Source organism: Delphinapterus leucas, chromosome 16, assembly GCF_059928025.1.
Source record: "Delphinapterus leucas isolate spDelLeu-1000000601 "Yukka" chromosome 16, BTC_Dleu_Yukka2, whole genome shotgun sequence".
In the NCBI taxonomy this organism is placed as follows: Eukaryota; Metazoa; Chordata; class Mammalia; order Artiodactyla; family Monodontidae; genus Delphinapterus; species Delphinapterus leucas.
In genome coordinates, this window is record NC_143144.1 from 79,191,997 (window position 1) to 79,215,285 (window position 23,289).

A 23,289-nucleotide genomic window follows, 5' to 3' on the forward strand; every position below is an offset into this window, starting at 1 on the left:
CCAGAAGTAAATAAAATTAGGAAACCAAACTAAAGCCTTCCTTTTTCATTCATTATCTTAGGCTCTATTTCCGGACCCTAGGATGCATATTTTTAGCTCTTTCCTAAGAACATGAGATTTTCCCAGAGGCATATGGTATGGGAGTCACAGTCAAATATTAATTAAGATTTGTAATTTGAGGTGTTAGAACTCAAGGCTGCAAGAAAATAGCTAGTAGCCAGTTCACACTGGGTGAGAGGGTGTGATCTCATCTGGCTCCTAGGACCTGATTTCTTTGAGTTAAAAATAAATAAATAAATTGGGGCTTAGGCATGTAAGCCTGTCCCCCTGGATATGGGAGTCAAGTAAAGATCCACCTTTCAAATGGTTGATTACAATTCCTTTTAGTCACTAATAGAGTCACCGAATTTAGAGAATCAAAATATAACAGATTTAGGAGAGTAAAAAAATAGATCACTGCCTCAGGTAATCAATTTAAGCAAAATATGTGATTCAATTTCTCCCTTTCAGAGGTGTAAGTGGATAAATGTCTTCTCCTAAGCTGAATCCAATAGAGAGAGTGAATAGATATGTTTTTTATAAAACACTCTTGTGAATTTTTTTTAAATGACTATTAATCAAACCACCTCATTTTGAATGTCTAAAGGCATCAGCTTGACAAGGCCTAAGCTTTTTCAACAGCAATTAGTCACCCACGATGCAATAGGGCGGTGTCTATTTCAGGAGAGGCCACCTCCATCTTTGCAGGGTCCCAGCGGCCAGGGAGTACAAAAACCACAAGAATTAAACTGATGACTAACTGGTTCATTTTACATTCATGATCCCCCAACCAAACTTACTCAGGTGGGTGTACCATGAAAAGAAATCAAGCATGCAAGCTTAATTCAAGTAAACGCAAAGAAATGGCAACTTTTCCAAAAAGCCAGTTCCGGTGTGCTTGAGTCTCCACAGAACTAGAGAGTCTACTAAACATTTCTGCTTTATTGAAGTTGCACGAGCACTATGAACCTTTTACACGGGGGTGAGAGTGATGGCTAGCGGGGAAGTGCATGCACGGCAGCCGCCGGCAGGCATCATGCAAATGCTCGCAGGTGCAGTGAAGCCCGGCCTGGCCCAGGGCAGAAGCAGGGGGGCCCTCGCGGAGTTACATGGAAGCCATACCGATAATGATTCTATTCATCTTGCTCTGTTCCTTTGCAGAGCTGGCCTGCAGTCCTTGATGAATCTGGTGTGCAGCCAGGTCAAAGAGGTCCAGATAATCTTCCACAGGATAGCGGTCCCGCAGACCATCTCTCAGGCGGACGATTCCTACGAGAACCAGGAAGCCGGAGTTAGGACAAAGCTGCCACGGCTGGGCTGATGGCTTCCGGGGAGTGACCACGGGGGATGGAAAGGTCCAAGGGCCCAGCTGCAGCAGCCAAGGCTCAGCCCAAGGAGCTGCAAGAGAGGGAGGGGCGTCTGTGAATGGGCCATGATCTTTTAACCCACGTGCACTTCGAGGGGTGGAATGCACCACCATTAAGCTGCACGGTAGCCACTGAAAGGCTGGCATGCCTGTTCAAGAACTAGAATCGAGTCTACTCGGAGGGACAGAGAGCTTGGGGCTGGTTAACATGTGCACCAGGTGAGGCCCCCCAGGGGCGGGGCAGCAGTGGTGTCAGGATACACACGCTGGATCAAAAGAAAAGGCAGCCCATTGGAGGGGCAGCATCCTTTGAAGCTCAGATGAGTCTTCTACACCAGGGCCGACCAGCATCTTCCTGAGGTTCTATTCCTTCAAGCAGTCTGTCCATCTGTCCAAACAACAAGGGGAATCGATGGTCCCCGGACGGACACCTGGGTTATTCTGGCATCAGCCACATGCAGCCTAAATTTTGCCCTTGCCTCAGAAGTGGGTACATTTCACTTGAAAATGTACTGACAACACACTGCCCTAAACCACAGCCACCAAGGTTAATGGAAAGTGGACAGAGAGCATCCAGGGGCAAAACAGCAAGAGGTTCAAAGTGACACTGGAAGCCAGACTCCAGAGGCCCACATGCCCCTGTGCCTCTCTCTCCTCTGCCAGTGGGAACCTGGTTTTCACGGGGGAAAATGGTGAGCTGCGTAAGGGAGGCCGCTCTTCAGACGAGTAGAGAAACCCTGGTTCCCACAGCTGCCGCTGCCAAGCACAAAAGACACATGTACGCTTCTGTTCACTCCAGGAGGAACATCAAAGGGATTAAGTCAAACGTTTGTCGGGAAACACATTAAGAGTTGGTCTCAACTTAGGCTGTACTACGGAAAACGTTCAAAATTCCCTTCCAAGCCACCTAGGTCCTTTGCACGGAAACCACCCTCGACGGCTTCCCGAACTTCGGCATTTGTCATCCCTTACCTCCAGTGACCAAACGTCTCCTGGCAGAAGGGAAAAGGTTAAGGAGAGGAAACAGTGACCCAAGGGCGGATGCGTGGCTCGAGCAGAAAGCAGCCTGCATGCCAACCCCGCGGGAAAGGGGTGGGGCGCTGTGAGCAGGGTCTCCCAGAATTATCTCCCTGGGGCTTTCATTCTGACCCTGTGAAGCCGAAGGGTCAGGTCAGAGAAAAGAAGCCCGAAGCAGCTCAACGACAGACTCAGGGCCCTGGGATGAACTGGCAGGAAGCGGAAGCCCCGCTCATGCAGCCGTCTTTCTCCTGCCACCTCCGGGGGTGGGCACGTGGGTGCCAGGCTCCAGCAGGAACAGCACGGAGCTGGGAGCTGGATGCACAGCCCCCGACAGACGTCCACCCGGCCAGCACTCACCACTCCCGGGTGCTGCATGTGCCCTTCCGAACAAGAAGAGCTGCTGATCCTGACCCCTTGCCCTCGCCCTACCCACCGCCGGGGCTGCATACACGCTCACCGGGTGGTCGGGAGCTGGGTGCTCGGTCCTGCTGGATGTCTGCCCGGGGATCCCTAAACCAGAGAATTGTCCGATCTCTGCATCTCGGCCTGTTTTCTCATCTCCCCGCCCTGCATCTCTCCTGGGGCCTCGCACAGCCCTGCTCGGGTCAGTCTCAGGGCTCCCACGCCAACCCTGACCGTGACGCCTTATCCCGACCCCCACGTGCGCGTAAGGAGCGACTGGATGAAGGAGGCAGATGCACCGGGCTTGGTGAGAGACCCCCACGTGCACCGTCGCCACGGGGACCGGGGACCGCGCTGGCACGCACCGAAGCGCTTCCGGGTCCACCAGTGCGGCTCCTTGATGGCGGAGAACTTCACTTCCGGGTGCAGCCGCAGGCGGTCGTAGAGGTCGGTGGTGCCGCACTTGGGCTGCCCGATGATGTAGAAGTGCGGCAGGCAGCGGAGGCGGAAGTGCTTGCCGTGCGCGTGTGACAGGTGGCCCCAGAAGGCCTTGCGCAGGGCGTCGAAGGTGGAGCGGAAGCGCTTGGAGTAGAGCACGTAGGAGTTGGTCAGATAGGGGTCAGTGGTGTTCCTCCCCGTGAACTCCTCGTACCAACAGGGGCTCTTGCTGTTGGGGAGGAATTTGTGCGGGATGACTGAAAACATCTGCAGTCAAGAAGACAAAAAGCGGGAGAGACGCACCGGGGGGAAAACATTAGCGCAAGCACATTCTGTCCCCAGTACGGTCCTGTCCTGAGGCTTATTGCAGCGTTCACATTGGAAGTACTATTGGATGACGACTAAACACTAAAAGCAAAACTTGATAAACAGCCAATGACCATGCTTTTCCTTAACCCAGATAAAAATAAAATTTGGAGAGAATGAAAATAAAAGTTCAAACTCCATTCTACCATGATTTACCTTGCACACACACACACGCACGCACACACACAGCGATCTAAATTAAAGAGTTGGAACTTTTGACTACGTAGCTGGATATTTAAATGGCCGTTAGAGGCAAACACTGTGATTAGGACAGACTAGAAACAAGATGACGGTAATCTACAAAAGCAACTTTAACTGCCAGGGCCACATTTGAAGCAAAAAGTCCCGGAAAGGAATTATTAGGAGGGGCGTCCTTCAACATTGCTTGCTGCGCCATTCAGTACAGAATTCCCTTCTCTGGGCTGACAGCGTGGACACGGACCTCCCAGTGAGCTCTCATCCATAAGGCTGTCAAATTACCATTGCTACACTTGAGAAATTTTTGGTCATTTTCTTCCCAAAGGTGGTGACAGGAAAGGAAGCAGCAATTTTTAAAAAATCAGTCCACAGAAATGAGCGCCAGGCTACTCACGTGCAATTCCTGCTTCTTGAGATCTTCCACGTCTGGGAGCTGTCTGGTTGTGAACTCAATCCTGGCTGTGATGCTGTTGATAATTAATTTAATGCTTGGATCGTCCTTCACGTACGAAATATTATTTACAGAGGGCTGCTGATGATGCTCTTTTGTGTCACTCGGATTTTCACCATCCATCAAGCTGGGATTGCTGGGGAGGGCTCCGTAATGGAAAGGCGATGAGATCAGAAGCTCCTGGTGGACCCCAGAAAGGATGTAAGAAGCCATCACCAACGTCATTATTATCAATCCAAAAACGAGGCTGCATCGCTTCCCCTTCTTGAAGCGCAAAAACCCACTCCAGCTCTCATTCCCTTCAGCCCTCACTTCGAGAACGGCAAGCAAGTTCATCTGCTTACCGTCCACTCGAAACACAATTTTGTTTTCTCCTTTGCACATAGGGCACTCCTGGCGACTGTGATGGGGGCCTCCTCGGCAGCTGACCTGCTGTGTGTGTGCTTCGTCGGGCAACAGCTGGATGCAGCAATTAATGCAGTGCCTCATCGTAATGCCCTTGGACTGCTGGCCCGCCGAGCCATGGGCGAGCCCCCAGGGAGTCCGGATGCCTGCAAGTCGTGCTGGAAAACTTCAAGGACGTCTCGTGATCACATACGATGGTTGAAAGGCACAAGCAACAGAAACAAATATAAAAATGATCAGGCGCTAAAACACCAGAGAACGAGGAAGCGTGTTCTTTGGTTCGACTCCGAAAGACAACACGAATGATCTCCAATTGTCATGGTCTGTAAGAGCCACTGCAATCCTGGAAAAAGCCACAAGGTCGAGAGCAATTCTTCCTGTCCTTCAGGTTTTTCCCATGGCACCAACTGAAGTGGAGGAGTTCTCACTGGAGAACATGGGAACACCCAAGGGATTAGAAGATCTCATGGCCTCAATGAAGGATGGATTGGCACACCATCCACACAGAGTCCGTGAAGATTTCTTCTTTTACAGCCTGTGTTCCTTTGAAATGTTTCCTCTTCAAAATCTTTAAGATGTCAGATTGCCTAAACAACAAAGAAAAGAGGTTGTATTACATTATGTGATGATAGCAATAACCCTGGGACCATCTTCCAAGGAGAGACGTTCACGCTTCTTTTCCACTTCTCAATTTTAGCCAAGCCGACTGGGGTCACAAGCAAGTTACAGAAAATCATATAGGATAAAGGGAGAGGTTTCAGGTCTTTGGTGCTTGGCTTTGGAGTTCAGTCTCTGCCTCCAAATGTGGCCCCAACACCAGCGCCACCAGCACCATATTAAACACCTCCTACTTTGCACAGCCCACATACTCTGTTATGCCTTTGCCTTGACACATCTAAGTGACTGGATCCCCCTATCCCAGGACTTGCAGTCATTCTCAGATTCATGCACAGTCAGACTATGAATTTGAGGGATGAACTGAAATATCAGTGCTGTTAAGTCAACAAAAAATCCAAGAATGTGGATGTTTAGGGTGGGAGCAGGCAGAGAAAATGGTTTTTACTCTCCCAGTAGCACCAACAGTCTCTTAACCTAGAGCTAACATTTATTACTAGTTTAGGACGCAAAAGTTAATGAAAATTTAGAAACACTGAAATGATTCTCTCCTTCAGTAGAATGTATCATATTAAAAATTTTTTTGACTTTAAGTAATTAAGCAATTAAATCCAACGTGCAGTATTCCCCTGAGCAGCAGAACACTTTAGACCCTAAAACAATTTTTCACTTTCATCATCCTGGGGAAAACACGACTCTTCAAAATCCATTAATAGAATACTGCGGTTATAAAATGTATTGTTGCCCAAATGACACTTCTTTGTGGATGTTGTAAAAAGAGCAAAAAAGGAGACCTACTTAGTTTGCAGCAGTGGTATAACAATGCTAACTAGCTAGCTATGTGACCTTGAGCCAGCCATATAACCTCTCTGAGCTCTGGTTTCCTCACCAGTCAAATCAGGATAAAAAGTACCTCCCTTTCAAGTGTGTAACAAGTAGTATATCAGCTAATGCATGTGAAGACTTTGCATAATGCCTACACATATTTAGCATCCCATAAAAGGTAGATAACATGAATAATAATAGCATCATCAATGACTATTGCTCTTATTTTTTAATTGTCAATGAATGCCAAGAACATCTGAAGTGAATCAAGGATGGGTAATCCCATCCCATTATTTTTCCTTAGCACCTCAGAATTACCCAAGGGTGGCAGACTCACCTCCAATTCTGCATACACACACCCCTCCAACAATCCTAGAGAAGGTGATATTAACTAACCCTGCGTTAAGCCCCCTCTCACGTTGGCTGAAAGGCTGAACAATCAGAACTCACCAGCAGAAATATTCCCTTCCCTTGGACCGAAAGGCCCATGTTTTGTCAAAACACAATGACCAAGAAATAGCCAAGCAGTTTCCTAAAACATCTTCCACAAAATGTCCTGCGTGTTGTCGACAGGTCGGTGCTTAAATGACCTGGAGAAAAGGTGAGATGGACCAAACTACACAGACTTCTTTAGAGTAGGACTTTTCACAGGAGAAGAATATAATACACAATGTTTCCAAAACATAATTGGCCAAAGAACTCTCACTACTGTCTCAAGGAAGCAGTTTGAGGAATGCTAGCAAGCAAAGGCTGAGATACGGGTCAGAGCAGTTCTGAGAAGAGCAGAGGAGCAGGGGCTGTGGGAGGGTTCGGCTGGAACCAGGCCAGTGCCTCGGGCCGCCACCCGCTCATCCCAGAGAGCAGTGGGAGGATGTGCCAGGAGCCTCAAGGCTCGGACCTCTGCCCCCAACTTGTTCAACCACCCCTGACCCATCACTGGGTACAAACAATTCTCCCCAACAGGAGAAACAACAGGGCAAGCTCCCCTACTTGGAAACCCACTCACGAAGCCAAGAACACATTTTTCACACGCCAAAAACAAGGCCACGTGGGGTTAAAATGAGGCTCCAACCAGCATCGCAGCGGGGAGCCGGTCGCACCCTTCTGTCTCTCTGGCTACAGGAGGCCTAATTCAATTTTTTTCCAAACATGGTCTTTGAAGCTCCAAGACAAGAATGTACAAAATCTGGACCCAACGGATGGGCAAAACATTCCTCAACAAGAACAAAGGTTTCCTTTGACAAGCAAAATAAACAAATAGACCTGAGTAGGCAGAGACGCGGACAGTCTCAACTGAGAGGCCTGGGACGTGGTGGGCCAGAGGATTTGTCCCCTGGGCAGGCTGCACCCTCCAGCCAGACCTCCCACTCCACGTCTCACTTTTTTTTTTTTTTTTAACATCTTTATTGGAGTATAATTGCTTTACAATGGTGTGTTTCTGCTTTATAACAAAGTGAATCAGTTATACATATACATATGTTCCCATATCTCTTCCCTCTTGCGTCTCCCTCCCTCCCACCCTCCCTATCCCACCCCTCTAGGTGGTCACAAAGCACTGAACTGATCCCCCTGTGCTATGCGGCTGCTTCCCACTAGCTATCTATTTTACGTTTGGTAGTGGATATATGTCCATGCCTCTCTCTCGCTTTGTCCCAGCTTACCCTTCCCCCTCCCCATATCCTCAAGTCCATTCTCTAGTAGGTCTGTGTCTTTATTCCTTTCTTACCCCTAGGTTCTTCATGCCACGTCTCACTTTTTAAATGTAAAACGGGGAGCAGAGAACTGGGGAGACAATTCCAGATGCCTTAAGGGCCTCAAAGAAACACTCTCCTATAATTCATTCATTCCTCCCTTCTGTGATTCACCAGATCCCTTCTGAAGGCAGACTGTGCACTGGGCACTGCCCGAGATGCAAGTCCAGGTGTGGAGGCCTGAAACCAGCATGTGATTGGGGGCTGTGATGTCATAAAAAATAAGTATTCGGTCTTTGTCCCCTGTTCCTGGCGCAGAGCTTCTAAAACCCTTGGAACTTCCTGAGTGATAGGGGTGACAGGGACAACACCTTTTGTTATTCATAACAAGCCCCTTTCAACCACACCTCAGTTTATGCTTGTGAGGTGACTGTTGCTGGGGCCCCCAGAGAGCTTCAGGATGGGGCTGGTAGCCAGAAAGACCAAACCTTGATTAGAAGCTTGGAACTTTCAGCCCTGCGTCTCTAGCCTCCAGGAAAGGGAGAAGGGCTGGACATTGAGTTAATCACCAATGGCCAAAGATTTAATCACTCGTGCCTACACAATGGAACCTCCATAAAACCCTCTAAAAGACAGGATTCCAAGAGCTTTCTAGTTGGTGAGCTCATGGCAGTGCTGGGCGGGTGGTGCAGCCAGAGAGGGCATGGAAGGTCCAAGACCCTCCCCGCAGACTGTCCCGTGCATCTCCTCCATCTGGCTGTTCTTGTATTATCTCCTTTGTAATAGTCAGTAAGGCACTTTCCTGAGTTCTGTGCATCATTTTGGCAAATTATGGAACCTGAGGAGGGGGCTGTGGGAACCTCTGAATTTGCAGCCAATTAGGACAGAAGTGTAGGTAGCCTGGGGACCCAAGACTTATGACTGTGGCCTGAAGTGGGGGCAGTCTCAGAGGACTGAGCCCTTGACCCATGAAGTCTGTGCTAATTCCAGGGAGTTACTGTAAGAATTCAACTGAATTGTAGGACACCCAGCTGGTGTCTTAAGAGTTGGAGATTTTGTTGGTGTGGGAAAAAACCCCGGGGGTGCTCTCTTGGAGGAAAAAAATGTAAAACTATCTTACACTTACAAATTCCATCAAAACATATGGCCAGCGTATAGTATGTCAAATACTTGATTGAAAACAACAGCCAAGCCTTCCCTGGTGGTGCGGTGGTTGAGAATCCGCCTGCCAATGCAGGAGATGGGGGTTCGAGCCCTGATCTGGGAAGATCCCACATGCCGCAGAGCAACTAAGCCCGTGCACCACAACTACTGAGCCTGTGCTCTTAGAGCCCGTGAGCCACAACTACTGAAGCCCGCATGCCTAGAGACCGTGCTCCGCAACAAGAGAAGCCACTGCAATGAGAAGCCTGCGCTCCGCAGCAAGGACCCGACACAGCCAAGGATAAAAAATAAATAAATAAATTTATTAAATAAATAAGTAAATATAAAAACAACAGCCATATAACCAGGTGAATACATTGCTGTGAGCCTTTGTAAGTGCACGACCTGGAGTTTGGAGGCTTCCAGGCCACCCTTGTCAGCCTCGATAGCAATGGTGCCGGAGTGACCATGACAGGGAGGGCTTTTCTCCACCAGGAGTTAGGGGCTGCAGGGCAACAGACAATAAAAAGTCACAAATGAATAACCCCATCTCAGATGCTAATAAAGGGTAGGAAGAAAATATAAAGGGAGAAAACAAGGAAACCCTTGAACAGGAGCTCTCAATGCCACACCAGGGCCAGATAATTCTTTGTTGTCAGGGGCTGTTCTGTACACTGTAGGATGTTTAGCGGCATCCCTGGCCTCCATCCCCTGGGAGAGCTGATGCCTTAGAGGAAGGGGAGATAGAGTAGAGAGGATGGCCAGGGAAGACCTAACTCAGGAGGGGACCTCTGAATGATGAGAAGGAAGCCAGCTACGTGGAGATCAGGGAAGTAAAGACCCCATGAAGAAGAAAAGCTGGAGATCAAAGCCCATGGGGACCACCAGGAGAGCAGACCGCTGCGCTATGCGGCAGGTGCGGGCGGGGGAAACGGATGGGAGAAAAGGCAGGGGCAAGACTCTGGAAGGCTGGGTCAGGGCTAGGATTTGTCCAAACACAGAGTATTTGTATTTGCCCAAATACATAGAGGCACACTATGTATGGTTTCAAAAAGATCTTTAAAATAAATATAACTATGAACTAACATAACTCGGTGAAGAAAAATCAAATTCATGTGACTGGATTGAAAGGAAAATGGATTGCTGCTTTCTTCCTGGATTGGCCTTTTCCATATGCCACCAATTATCCCAAGAACAGTCATTCCGAAACCTAACACCCAGGTTATTCTTTCTTAAGAAATAAGCAATGGATATCACTGCACTTCACCTGTCTGGAATGTCCACGTTTTGGTGCCAGTGGACTCAGATGAGAGAGGACCCTTGGCACTCCCATTCAGGTATTAAACCAGAGTTCTCAGGTATACATTTCAGTGAGATTGCTCCCCAGCCTGGGCTCAGCACTGTGCCCTGTGCATGCAGGCTGTAATTGTGGGAACCTAGTACCACTGTAAGAGATCACATAACTGGTCCCAAAATAGAAAGCGTTCAATTACCCAGCCCTGGCTAGGATGGCCCCTATTAACCTAGGCACCCCGAGCATCATTAGCAAGCCGTTTATAACAAAGCTGTAATCGAGAGACCCAGATATACCACTTCAGATTAAGTAATTGAATGCCCCCTCAGTGTAAGATCGATAAAGGGCATCCAATTTCACCCTAGGAAAAACTTATTAAATTATTGTAGCTCTAAGCTGATATGGCAGAAGAAAGATGTACAAAACTTCCAAAGAAATCTGGACGAATTTAAATAAATAGCTTCATTTAGGTGGAACATTTACATCTGCCCTCCGGGAGTAGAGAGGAAAAAAATAGCTAATTACATTATTTTAGTTTAATGTTTTAAAGGAAAAAAATTGATGGGTCTTAATTAACCTTTACTAAAACACAAAGCCTTTTTCTCATCAGTATGTCTAACTGCTGACACTTCTCTTTGGGCTATGCATATGGAAATAAGTTTTTTTCAAGGAATATTAATCAAAAAGTGACAAAAGGAACATTTTTCACATTTAGAGTTTGTCACTGGGACTGAGACGAAAGCTAACAAGACTGGAGGGCTCTGGACAAACAACAGATGATCAGCTTCAATCTCATACCTGGATTTTATGCCTTTGACCACATCACAGTCGGTGAACAGAATAAAGCTACATTCCTCAATTAACACTCATTGGCCGACAGCACAGTGGGAAGAATACAGCCAGCAGTCACGTGGGCCAGGATGCTAAAGTTGTGTCCACCTAGTGACTGCAGATAAGTCCCTTAAGTGATCTGGGCCTCTGTATTCTCAAAAGTCCTTGACGATAGTAACAGATCACATACAGCACTGGAGCCTGGGTGCTCACGCAGGGTTACCCAGCTTTGACCTTGAGCAAGTCTACTAAACCTCTCTCCTCCCGTTTCCTTGGATGGAAACTGGGAATAACCTTAGGGTCTATATCATAGCACTGCTGTGAGCATTACATGAAACAATTCACGTCAAGTGCATAGAAGTGTCTGGCTCACAGTGCTAAATAAATGTTAGTTATTATTATATATACACAGTCCTGGCACAGTAAGTATTGGATAAGTAGCAGTTTATTACTATTTATGGCAGATTGCATTTTGGTTCCAGTTTCTTATCTCTCCCTATATTTACCACCTTCACCACATAAATGACATTGCAGTTCCTCCGATCAAAGGAGTGGAATACATTTCTCCAGCCTTTGGCTTGGGTTTGGAAACTTCTTTGGCCAACAGAATGAGGCAGCAGTGATAGCAGGCCAGTCCCAAGCCCAGGCCTTAAGAGGGGTCGAGTGTGTCCGCCTACCCTCTGCACCTTTACCCTCGCTGTGGGAAGAACACGGCAGCTTGGCCAGGAGGATGAGAGACACACGGACCAGAGCCGCCTGGCTGAGCCCAACCTGGAACAGCCAATACCCTACTGACCCCCAGCCAATCTCTACAGACATATGAGAAATAATAAACGGTTTCTGTTTTAAGTCATTGAGTCTTGTTTTATGTGAGAAATGTTAACCGAAGTCAGATCCCAGGAAAAGGGCTGGGGTTGGCGGTGTGAACACAGCCTGAAGGGGGCTAGTGCACCACCGCTGGCCGGGAGGGAGTCCGGGAAAAGGTCTGGACCTGCCGAAGAGGCAAGAGGCCATTGTTTCGGGGTGCGTGAGGAGAGGGGATTCAGAGCACCGCCTAAACGAGCTCCAGAGACGGGCGCGAGCCGCGGCTAACAGCGTGGACCCCAGAGACGGGCAGGAGACGCTAAGGCTGCTGCTGCCGCCACCAAGAAGCCTGTGTGCGAGCACAGGTCACTATCCACACCCCCTTCCGGGGACCCTGTCCAGCCCGCCACTGCCAGGGTCCCGGGATCCAGGGACAACTTCCCCGGGAGAACGCACGGCACGCCTCAAGCTGGTGCAGGCCCGCCCCGCACTCCGTACCCCTCCCTCCCCCTGGCCTGAGTGAGCCAGAGACCCCGAATCGCGGCTCCTTTAACCCCGTCTGGTCTGGGCGGGGAACAGACGCCCTCAGGCGACCTACATGCAGAGGCGAAGTCAAATCCAAAGCTGAGCCCCAGGAGCTGTGCGAACAAAGAAGAGAAAGGGAAATCTCTCCCAGCAGCCTCAGGAGCAGCGGATTATATCTCCACAAACAACTTGATGTACCTGCCTCTGTGGAACACATGAATAGACAAGGAATCATCCCAAATTGAGGAGGTGGACTTTGGGAGCAACTGTAGACTTCGGGTTTGCTTTCTGCACCTACTTTGTTTCTGGTTTTATGTCTATCTTAGTTTAGTATTTAGAGTTGATTATCATTGGTAGATTTGTTTATTGATTTGGTTGCTCTCTTCCTTTTTTTTATATACAGATATAGATTTTTTCTTCCTTTTCTCTTTTTGTGAGTGTGTACGTGTTTGCTTCTTTGTGTGATTTTGTCTGTATAGCTTTGCTATAACCATTTGTCCGAGGGTTCTGTCTGTCCTTTTTTTTTTTTTTTGAATATAGTTTTTAGCACTTGTTATCATTGGTGGATTTGTTTTTTGGTTTGGTTGCTTTCTTCTTTCTTTCTTTTCAATTTTTTTCTTTTTAATAATTTTTAAAATTTTTAATTTTAATAACTTTATTTTCTCTTCCTTCCTTCCTTCCCTTCTTTCTTTTTTTCCTCCCTTTTCTTCTGAGCCATGTGGCTGACAGGGTCTTGGTGCCCCAGCCAGGTGTCAGGCCTCTGCCTCTGACGTGGGAGAGCCGAGTTCAGGATATTGGTCGACCAGAGACCTCCCGGCTCCACATAATATCAAACGGCGAAACCTCTCCCAGAGACTCCATCTCAACACTAAGACCCAGCTCCACTCAATGACCAGCAAGCTCCAGTGCTGGACACCCCATGTCAAACAACTAGCAAGACAGGAACACAACCCCACCCATTAGCAGAGAGGCTGCCTAAATTCATAATGAGGTCACAGACACCCCAAAACACACCACCGGATGCGGTCCTGCCCACCAAAAAGACAAGATACAGCCTCATCCACCAGAACACAGGCACCAGTCCCCTCCACCAGGAAGCCTACACAACCCACTAAACAAACCTTAGCCACTGGAAGCAGACACCAAAAACAATGGGAAATACGAACCTGCAGCCTGCGAATAGGAGACCCCAAACACAGTAAGTTAAGACAAATGAAAAGACAGAGAAACACACAGCAGATGAAAGAGCAAGGTAAAAACCCACCAGATCAAACAAATGAAGAGGAAATAGGCAGTCTACCTGAAAAAGAATTCAGAGTAATGATAGTAAAGATGATCCAAAATCTCGGAAGTAGAATACAGAAAATACAAGAAACGTTTAACAAGGACCTAGAATAACTAAAGAGCAAACAAACAATGATGAACAACACAATAAATGAAATTTAAAATTCTCTAGGAGGAATCAATAGCAGAATAACTGAGGCAGAAGAACAGATAAGTGAGCTGGAAGATAAAATAGTGTAAATAACCACCACAGAGCAGAATAAAGAAAAAGTAATGAAGAGAATTGAGGACAGTCTCAGAGACCACTGGGACAACGTTAAACACACCAACATTAGAATTATACGGGTCCCAGAAGAAGAAGGGGGAAAAAAAAAGGGACTGAGAAAATATTTGAAGAGCTTATAGTTGAAAACTTCCCTAATCCCTAATATAGGAAAGGAAATAGTCAATAAAGTCCAGGAAGTGCAGAGTCCCATACAAGATAAATCCAAGGAGAAACATGCCAAGACACATATTAATCAAACTATCAAAAATAAAATACAAAGAAAAAATATTAAAAGCAGCAAGGGAACAACAACAAATAACATACAAGGGAATCCCCATAAGGCTAACAGCTGATCTTTCAACAGAAACTCTACAAGCCAGAAGGGAGTGTCAGGACACATTTAAAGAGATGAAAGGGAAAAACCTATAACCAAGATTACTCTACCCAGCAAGGATCTCATGCAGATTCAATGGAGAAATTAAAATCTTTACAGACAAGCAAAAGCTAAGAGAATTCAGCACCACCAAACCAGGTTTACAACAAATGCTAAAGGAACTTCTCTAGGCAGGAAACACAAAAGAAGGAAAAGACCTACAATAACAAACACAAAACAATTCATAAAATGGTAATAGGAAATACATATCGATAACTACCTTAAATGTAAATGGATTAAATGCTCCAACAAAAAGACATACACTGGCTGAATGGATACAAAAATAAGACCCATATATATGCTGTCTACAAGATACCCACTTCAGACCTAGGGACACATACAGTTGGAAAGCAAGGGGATGGAAAAAGATATTCCATGCAAATGGAAATCAAAAGAAAGCTGGAGTAGCAATTCTCATATCAGACAAAATAGACTTTAAAATAAAGACTATTACAAGAGACAAAAGAAGGACACTACATAATGATCAAGGGATCAATCCAAGAAGAAGATATAACAAGTGTAAATATTTATGCACCCAACATAGGAGCACCTCAATACATAAGGCAAATGCTAACAACCATAAAAGGGGAAATCGACAGTAACACAATCATGGTAGGGGACTTTAACACTCCACTCTCACCAATGGACAGATCATCCAAAATGAAAATAAATAAGGAAACACAAGCTTTAAATGATACATTAAACAAGATGGACTTAATTGATATTTATAGGACATTCCATCCAAAAAAAACAGAATATACTTTCTTCTCAACTGCTCATGCAACATTCTCCAGGATAGACCTTGGATAGATAGATAGATCTTGGGTTACGAGTCAAGCCTTGGTAAATTTAAGAAAATTGAAATCGTATCAAGTATCTTTTCCAACCACAACGCTATGAGACTACATATCAATTACAGGAAAAAATGTAGAAAATACAAACACATGGAGGCTAAACAATATGCTACTAAATAACTGAGAGCCCACGGAAGAAATCAAAGAGGAAATCAAAAATTACCTAAAAACAAATGACAATGAAAACATGACAACCCAAAACCTATGGGATGCAGCAAAAGCAGTTCTAAGAGGGAAGTTTATAGCAATACAATCCTACCTCAAGAAATAAGAAAGATCACAAATGAACAACCTAAACTTACACCTAAAGCAATTAGAGAAAGAAAAACAGAAAAACCCAAAGTTAGCAGAAGGAAGAAATCATAATGATCAGATCAGAAATAAACGAAAAAGAAATGAAGGAAACAATAGCAATGATCAATAAAACTAAAAGCTGGTTCTTTGAGAACATAAACAAAATTGATAAACCATTAGCCAGACTCATCAAGAAAAAAAGGGAGAAGACTCAAATCAACAGAACTAGAAAGTAAATAGGAGAAGTAACAGCTGACACTGAAGAAATACAAAGGATCATGAGAGATTACTACAAGCAACTATATGCCAATAAAATGGACAACCTGGAAGAAATGGACACATTCATAGAAAAGCACAACCTTCCAAGACTGGACCAGGAAGAAATAGAAAATATAAACAGACCAATCACAAGCACTGAAATTGAAACTGTGATTAAAAATCTTCCAACAAACAAAAGCCCAGGACCAGATGGCTTCACAGGTGAATTCTATCAAACATTTAGAGGAGAGCTAAACCTATCCTTCTCAAACTCTTCCAAAATATAGCAGAGGGAAGAATACTCCCAAACTCATTCTATGAGGCCACCATCACCCTGATACCAAAACCAGACAAAGATGTCACAAAGAAAGAAAACTATAGGCCAAGATCACTGATGAACATAGATGCAAAAATCCTCAACAAAATACTAGTAAACAGAATCCAACAGCACATTAAAAGGATCATACACCATGATCAAGTGGGGTTTATCCCAGGAATGCAAGGATTCTTCAATATATGCAAATCAATCAATGTGATACACCATATTAACACACTGAAGGAGAAAAACCATATGATCATCTCAATAGATGCAGAGAAAGCTTTCAACAAAATTCAACACCCATTTATGATAAAAAAAAACTCTCCAGAAAGTAGACATAGAGGGAACTTACCTCAACATAATAAAGGCCATATATGACAAACCCACAGCCAACATCGTTCTCAATGGTGAAAAACTGAAACCACTTCCTCTAAGATCAGGAACAAGACAAGGTTGTCCACTCTCACCACTATTATTCAACATAGTTTGGGAAGTTTTAGGCACAGAAATCAGAGAAGAAAAAGAAATAAAAGGAATCCAAATCAGAAAAGAAGAAGTAAAGCTGTCACTGTTTCAGATGACATGATACCATACATAGAGAATCCTAAAGATGCTACCAGAAAACTACTAGAGCTAATCAATGAATTTGGTAAAGTAGCAGGATACAAAATTAACGCACAGAAATCTCTTGCATTCCTATACACAACAACAAAAAATCTGAAAGAGAAATTAAGGAAACACTCTCATTTACCACTGCAACAAAAAGAATAAAATACCTAGGAATAAACCTACCTAAGGAGACAAAAGACCTATATGCAGAAAACTATAAGACACTGATGAAAGAAATTAAAGTTGATATAAATAGATGGAGAAATATACCATGTTCCTGGATTTGAAGAATCAATATTGTGAAAATGACTATACTACCCAAAGCAATCTACAGATGCAGTGCAATCCCTATCAAACTACCAATGGCATTTTTCACAGAACTAGAACAAAAAATTTCACAGTTTGTATGGAAACACAAAAGACCTCGAATAGCCAAAGCAATCTTGAGAAAGAAAAACGGAGCTGGAGGAATCAGGCTCCTGGACTTCAGACTATGCTACAAAGCTACAGTAATCAAGACAGTATGGTACTGGCACAAAAACAGAAATATAGATCAATGGAACAGGATAGAAAGCCCAGAGATAAGCCCACGCACGTATGGTCACCTCATCTTTGATAAAGGAGGCTAGAATATACAATGGAGAAAAGACAGCCTCTTCAATAAGTTGTGCTGGGAAAACCAGACAGTTACATGTAAAAGAATGAAATTAGAACACTCCCTAACACGATACACAAAAATAAACTCAAACTGGATTAAAGACCTAAATGTAAGACCAGACACTATAAAACTCTTAGAGGAAAACATAGGCAGAACACTCTATGACATAAATCACAGCAAGATCCTTTTTGACCCTCCTCCTAGAGAAATGGAAATAAAAATGAAAATAAACAAATGGGACCTAATGAAACTTAAAAGCTTTTGCAAAGCAAAGGAAAACATAAACAAGACAAAAAGACAACCCTCAGAATCGGAGAAAATATTTGCAAATGAAGCAACTGACAAAGGATTAATCTCTAAAATATATAAGCAGCTCATGCAGCTCAATATCAAAAAAACAAACAACCCAATCCAAAAAGGGGCAGAAGACCTAAATAGACATTTCTCCAAAGAAGATATACAGGTTGCCAACAAACACATGAAAGGATGCTCAGCATCACTAATCATTAGAGAAATGCAAATCAAAACTACAAAGAGGTATCACCTCACACCAGTCAGAATGGCCGTCATCAAAAAATCTACAAACAACAAATGCTGGAGAGGGTGTGGAGAAAAGGGAACCCTCTTGCACTGTTGGTGGGAATGTAAATTGATACAGCCACTATGGAGAACAGTATGGAGGTTCCTTAAAAAACTAAAAATAGAACTGAACTACCATACGACCCAGCAATCCCACTACTGGGCATATACCCTGAGAAAACCATAATTCAAAAAGAGTCATGTACCACAACGTTCATTGCAGCTCTATTTACAATAGCCAGGACATGGAAGCAACCTAAGTGTCCATCGACAGATGAATGGGTAAAGAAGACGTGGCACGTATATACAATGGAATATTACTCAGCCATAAAAAGAAATGAAATTGAGTTATTTGTAGTGAGGTGGATGGACCTAGAGTCTGTCATACAGAGTGAAGTTAAGTCAGAAAGAGAAAAACAAATACTATGTGCTAACACATATATATGGACTCTAAAAAAAAAAGGTTCTGATGACCCTAGGGGCAGGACAGGAATAAAGACACAGACATAGAGAATGGACTTGATGAGGACATGGGGAGGGAGAGGGTAAGCTGGGAGACAAAGTGAGAGAGTGGCATGGACATATATACACTACCAAATGTAAAATAGATAGCTAGTAGGAAGCAGCCACATAGCACAGGGAGATCAGCTCTGTGCTTTGTGACCACCTAGAGGGGAGGGATAGGGAGGGAGGGAGGGAGACACAAGAGGGAGGGGCTACAGGGATATATGCATATATATAGCTGATTCACTTTGTTATACAGCAGAAACTAACACACCATTGTAAAGCAATTATACTCTAATTAAGATGTTAAAAAAAACCTTATTAAAAAAAAAGAAAAGAAAAAAATGTAGGGAGATTTGGTTAATCTTTAAGATGTTACTGGATAATGTAGGACTGATAGTGGGTGGTTATTTTCTGTTCCTATTAAGGGAAGAACAAGTGTAAATAAGCTTTATTATCAACCAGAATGATTAAATTTAAAAGAATCTCTTAACTCAAAAAAAAAAAGTTAACTGATACACTCTTCTACAGGTTACAAACAATAGATGTTACTAAATTAAGCTGGTATAATTATACATTTAAGAGTTCCAAAAAGTGTCTTTATCTGAGTAAAGTGAGCAATTCAGGTCAAAGCAATTCATCCAAAGACCCAGTGAATCAACTGAACCAATGCTGTGGCCTTGAAGAATGCTTTGGCTAACACCAGAAGCAGATATGCCAAAATAATGCTGGAAACCCAGATGGCAGCTGTTCCCAAATCAAGACAAAACTACCCAAATGTCACACATCAGGTTATTTTCTGGCAAAATGTGTATTTACAAGAACCACAGCTGTTATGTTTTAGTTATCAGATGACTGACCACATTTTCCCCAGTCCCTGATGAAGAACCTTCCTCCCTGCCTATTTTTAGAGTCACTATAATTTCCTCCTTGCTCCTCTCCTTGAGCAAGCCCTTCCTGCATCCTGTACTCATGGCTTCCTTGCCAGATTTCGTCTTTCCTGATGACTAAGACACCTTCTGCATGCTTTGTCTAAAACAGGGATTCTCAAACGGTGACCTGCAGGATCTTCCTGGCTCACTCAAAATGTGTGTCATACAAAACACAGGCAGTTTTTAAAGTTATTTTTAAAACATACTTGACATTAAGTTCATCATCAACATTTTATTTGTGAGTAATGACCACTTCACGTGCTTTACAGTCTAGAAGACACATTCTAAACTATTATTTCATTACATAAAACATATCTTTAAGAAACAGGCATTTTCTCTGAGACCAAATCTCCACAAATCTGCAGCCAGCTCCTCCTCTGCATCTGGCCTAGGGAACCAAATGATTTGCAACTTGGTAGACAGTTGGGATGTAGCAAAAACGTTCTCTGGGCAGTCATAACAAAGCCTTACAGGAGTCAGACTGCCAAAGGTCTCAGGCAGACTTGCATTTCAATCCGACTCAAGTCTGTGCCAGCTTTATGATCTCAGGTAACTAACTTCACCATTCCGTGACTTTACTTCCTCATCTGTAAAATGGGAATAAAACTATCTCCTCCCAGCATGGATGTGAAGAGGAAATAATGTTCAGAAAAATGCTTAACCCGGCATCTAGCACACACCAAGCCACAATAAATGATATGTATTCTTTGTATTATTATAGGAGAGGCCCTCAGACCTTCATTCCAGGCTACCTGCTTTCAGTGTATATATAGTTCTAGCATAGATGTCTCATTTTCCTGTCTGCAACTAATCTGAAGTAATGAGTGAGAAGAGGCAGGTGGCAGCTACAGGCAGGCACACAGATGCAGGAAAAACAGCGAAGTTTTAATAGTAGAAACAAGATGTTAAAAAGCAGAGCTGACTGGGATCATTCAGGTGCCTCAATAACCAGGGTGGGGAGCCCTGGAGAGCCTGGGACAGCTGTGGGTGTACCCTGGGAAAAGCTTACCCCCGTCGCAGTGATCATCTGTCTCCAACAAGGCAGCGCGCCACGGGGTGTGGCCCCTGAACTGAGATTCCCAAGCATGGTCCCCATCCAGACCTGACATTCACCTGGCTGGTAACCCTGGACAAGTCACTGCATCTCTGAACCTGTACCTTGTATGTAAAATATGGAGTCGGGACTACCTCTTTCAGCCCTAACACTCCTGAGTGGATGGTTTGCAATTAACTCCTCCCTAATAAAAACCCAGTATCATCATTTACTATGTCTTCGGGCTGCTGAGAAGCCAACAATTTTGCAGCAAGCACTGAAAAGCTGGTGCAGTACTTGCCTTATGCTGGGCAAAAAAGCTGGACAATTAACCCCCAAACACACAGTGCACTCTCCTTATTAGTAGCCCACACCGGTGAGCACACGTTTATCAAGCACCCACGGTGTGCAGGGCACTGTGTTTGTTGAAGCTACAAATACGAAAAATGCACAACCCAGGTCCTCTGTTAACATCCCATCTAACTCCAGAACAAAGGCTCCAAAGGCTCCAGAAACAAGCCCACACTCAGAATCATAGATCCCTTTCAAGGGCAGCCCCAAAGCCCACCAGCCTCTGAGCAGCTGCAGAGCTGGGAAACCAGCGCTGGTTCAAAATGTACCCGTACAATGGAGCTGCCTCATTGACCCACGGGATATCCGACAGCTGAAGGCGGGAGGGCAAATGGGATCCTTTTAATATCCTCTGGGATGGCTCACTCTCCCATAGGGTAACCTGCTCCAGCGCCCTCGTGCAACCACCAGATGTATGGATGACACCCAGCCAGTGCCCCAGTCTCTCTAAAATGCACAGAACGACCAGCGGCAGGGTGAACAAGAGGCTGCCACTATGTTCACTTTGCACGGTCACCCAGCAATCTCAATGGGCACGAGATTCTAAAGGTCTTTGTGACACAACCGACAACTTTCTTTTTCTGAAAGCAAATGGGAGGAGAAACTATTTCTAACCACTCATTTTATTATTTCCAGTAGTAACTGTAATGTAAATTGGTGCTGGATTTAGGTACTTGATTTTCCACTCAAGCCTGTACACCTATGGCGGTGGTTTTCCATTAGAGTAGAACCTACTTGAGACAAGCTTACCAGGTTGCTGTGAAACCCGCCCACCTACACGGCTCTCGGCAAGAAAGCAAGGACAGTCCTATAACGTAAAGCATGTCAAGGAAGCAATGTGCGGTCTGTTTGAAGACATTTGAAATTAGAAATGAAATACCACTCTCTGTGCAGACGAGGATGTATACTTCGAAACATGGGCCCAGTTTAGGGTTTTAAGTGACTCCAGGGACGGTGAAAAGAGAAGGTGACAAATGTTGATCCAGCCCCTGCCACGCACAGAAGCACCACGCAAGGTCCTTTCTTGATGGCAGCCCTCTGAGGTCAGCACTGCGACCCCCAAGTTAAATGCAGGAAACTGAGGCACCACAGGGTTAAAAACGTCCCCGGAACCCCATGGCCAGCCAGTGGCAGAACCAAACTCCAACCACAGGTCTGTTTGGCTGCAAAGCCTATGATCCTTCCCCATACCACACCATTATGTAAGATGGCAGCTCCGGGAGAAACCTGCTCAGAACTCGAGGCTCAAAGAGCAGCAAGGTCAGCTTTCACCCAGCCCACCGGCCACCCTGTCTCCCAGGCAAGGAGGTGTGGCTGGAGCTGGGGACTGTCCGATTGCACTGTCAGCTCTACAAGGACAGGGTCAGTGATGCTCAGCCTGAAATCAAATCAGTGTAGGTACTACATTTCCTTGTACATCAACCATGCCTGGCATGGGGGCGGATGCTCTCTGAATAGTTCTTAAATTAATGAGCGAAGGAGCAAACTCTTGGCAGAAATCCAGGACAGGGCTCTTGCCACTTAGTGACAACAATAAAAGTGACATGAGCTACATTTATTGAAGGCCTTCTGGTGTCCAGACACCAGGCTGGGGTTTATATGCATAATCCTGTCTATACTTCATGATAATCTAAAGGAAAGCCCAATTAGTACTCCCATTTTACAGATGAATTTAATGCTATACACCACCTCCCCCCCGCCCCCATGACTCAGAGTATAGGACAGAGAGCAGGCCTGGGGATCAAAAGGCCTGGGTGGACCACCTGCCACACCTACTAACCAGCCATGTGACCATAAGCAAACCCCAGCACCACTTAGACCCTCATCCTCTTTTTCTCAAAGTACGACACATCATCACAGAGTCCAGCGATCTCAGGAACACAGGTATCTGATAAATTCTCTTATTATTCTTTTTGCACACTTTCAAGGATTCAAACATCTGCAACAAAAAACCTTAACTACTGGGGGGAAAAGTCACACATTTTCAGACTAGTGTGTCCTTTTGGCTCTTGTGTAACTAGACCACAAAGATGAGAGGTAGATTCTAGCTGCCTTCCAACAATCCTTCCTTAACAAATAGGAAAATGAATGAAAAGGAGAAGTGGCTCCAAGTATAATGCAGAGACTAAGTATCAGGGCCAAAAGGAGCAAGGGGCTCTGCCCCCCCTCACTTGGGTGCCCAGAACCCTCTCACCTGCTTTGATGTGACGTCAGGAAGAGTGAAAAGGCTGCCGAACATCAGAAGATGACCAATCCAAATGTCCTTCAGGACGGGCGGAGGAGACAGGTCTTGCCCAGACACGGAGCTCACTGTTCAAAACCAACTGCGAATAATGATTTCGCAGCTGTACAAGGGACCTACAATGAATACATTAGAGGCGGCACAATTGAATGGGGAGCAGCTGCACACTCCCCACCAGATGGCCTTGCTGATCTGAATAGTTTTAAACATTGTTTTATTTCCAAAGATAAGCAAAATAAGAATCTGGTTAACCCTTGAACA

General features: G+C 45.0%; 1 protein-coding gene across 10 annotated transcripts in view; it reads right to left on the reverse strand.

Moving 5' to 3' along the window:
• The window catches only part of CHST15 (carbohydrate sulfotransferase 15), a 100,964-nt gene that overhangs the window by 43,662 nt on the left and 34,013 nt on the right, over positions 1-23,289 (reverse strand). For 9 of the 10 annotated variants that reach the window (XR_016388193.1, XR_016388194.1, XR_016388191.1 and 6 more), the window contains exons 2-4: positions 4,224-5,272; positions 3,193-3,532; positions 1,162-1,308 (exon numbers count right to left, since the gene is read on the reverse strand). Coding sequence is in view for 4 of the 10 variants with exons in the window: in XM_022568512.3 (XP_022424220.1) it covers positions 1,162-1,308; positions 3,193-3,532; positions 4,224-4,769 (1,033 nt within the window). In the remaining 6 variants the exon portion in view is untranslated. Of the gene's footprint in view, positions 1-1,161; positions 1,309-3,192; positions 3,533-4,223; positions 5,273-22,980; positions 23,180-23,289 lie in introns of those variants that run through there. The other variant, XR_016388192.1, reaches the window with a different exon arrangement.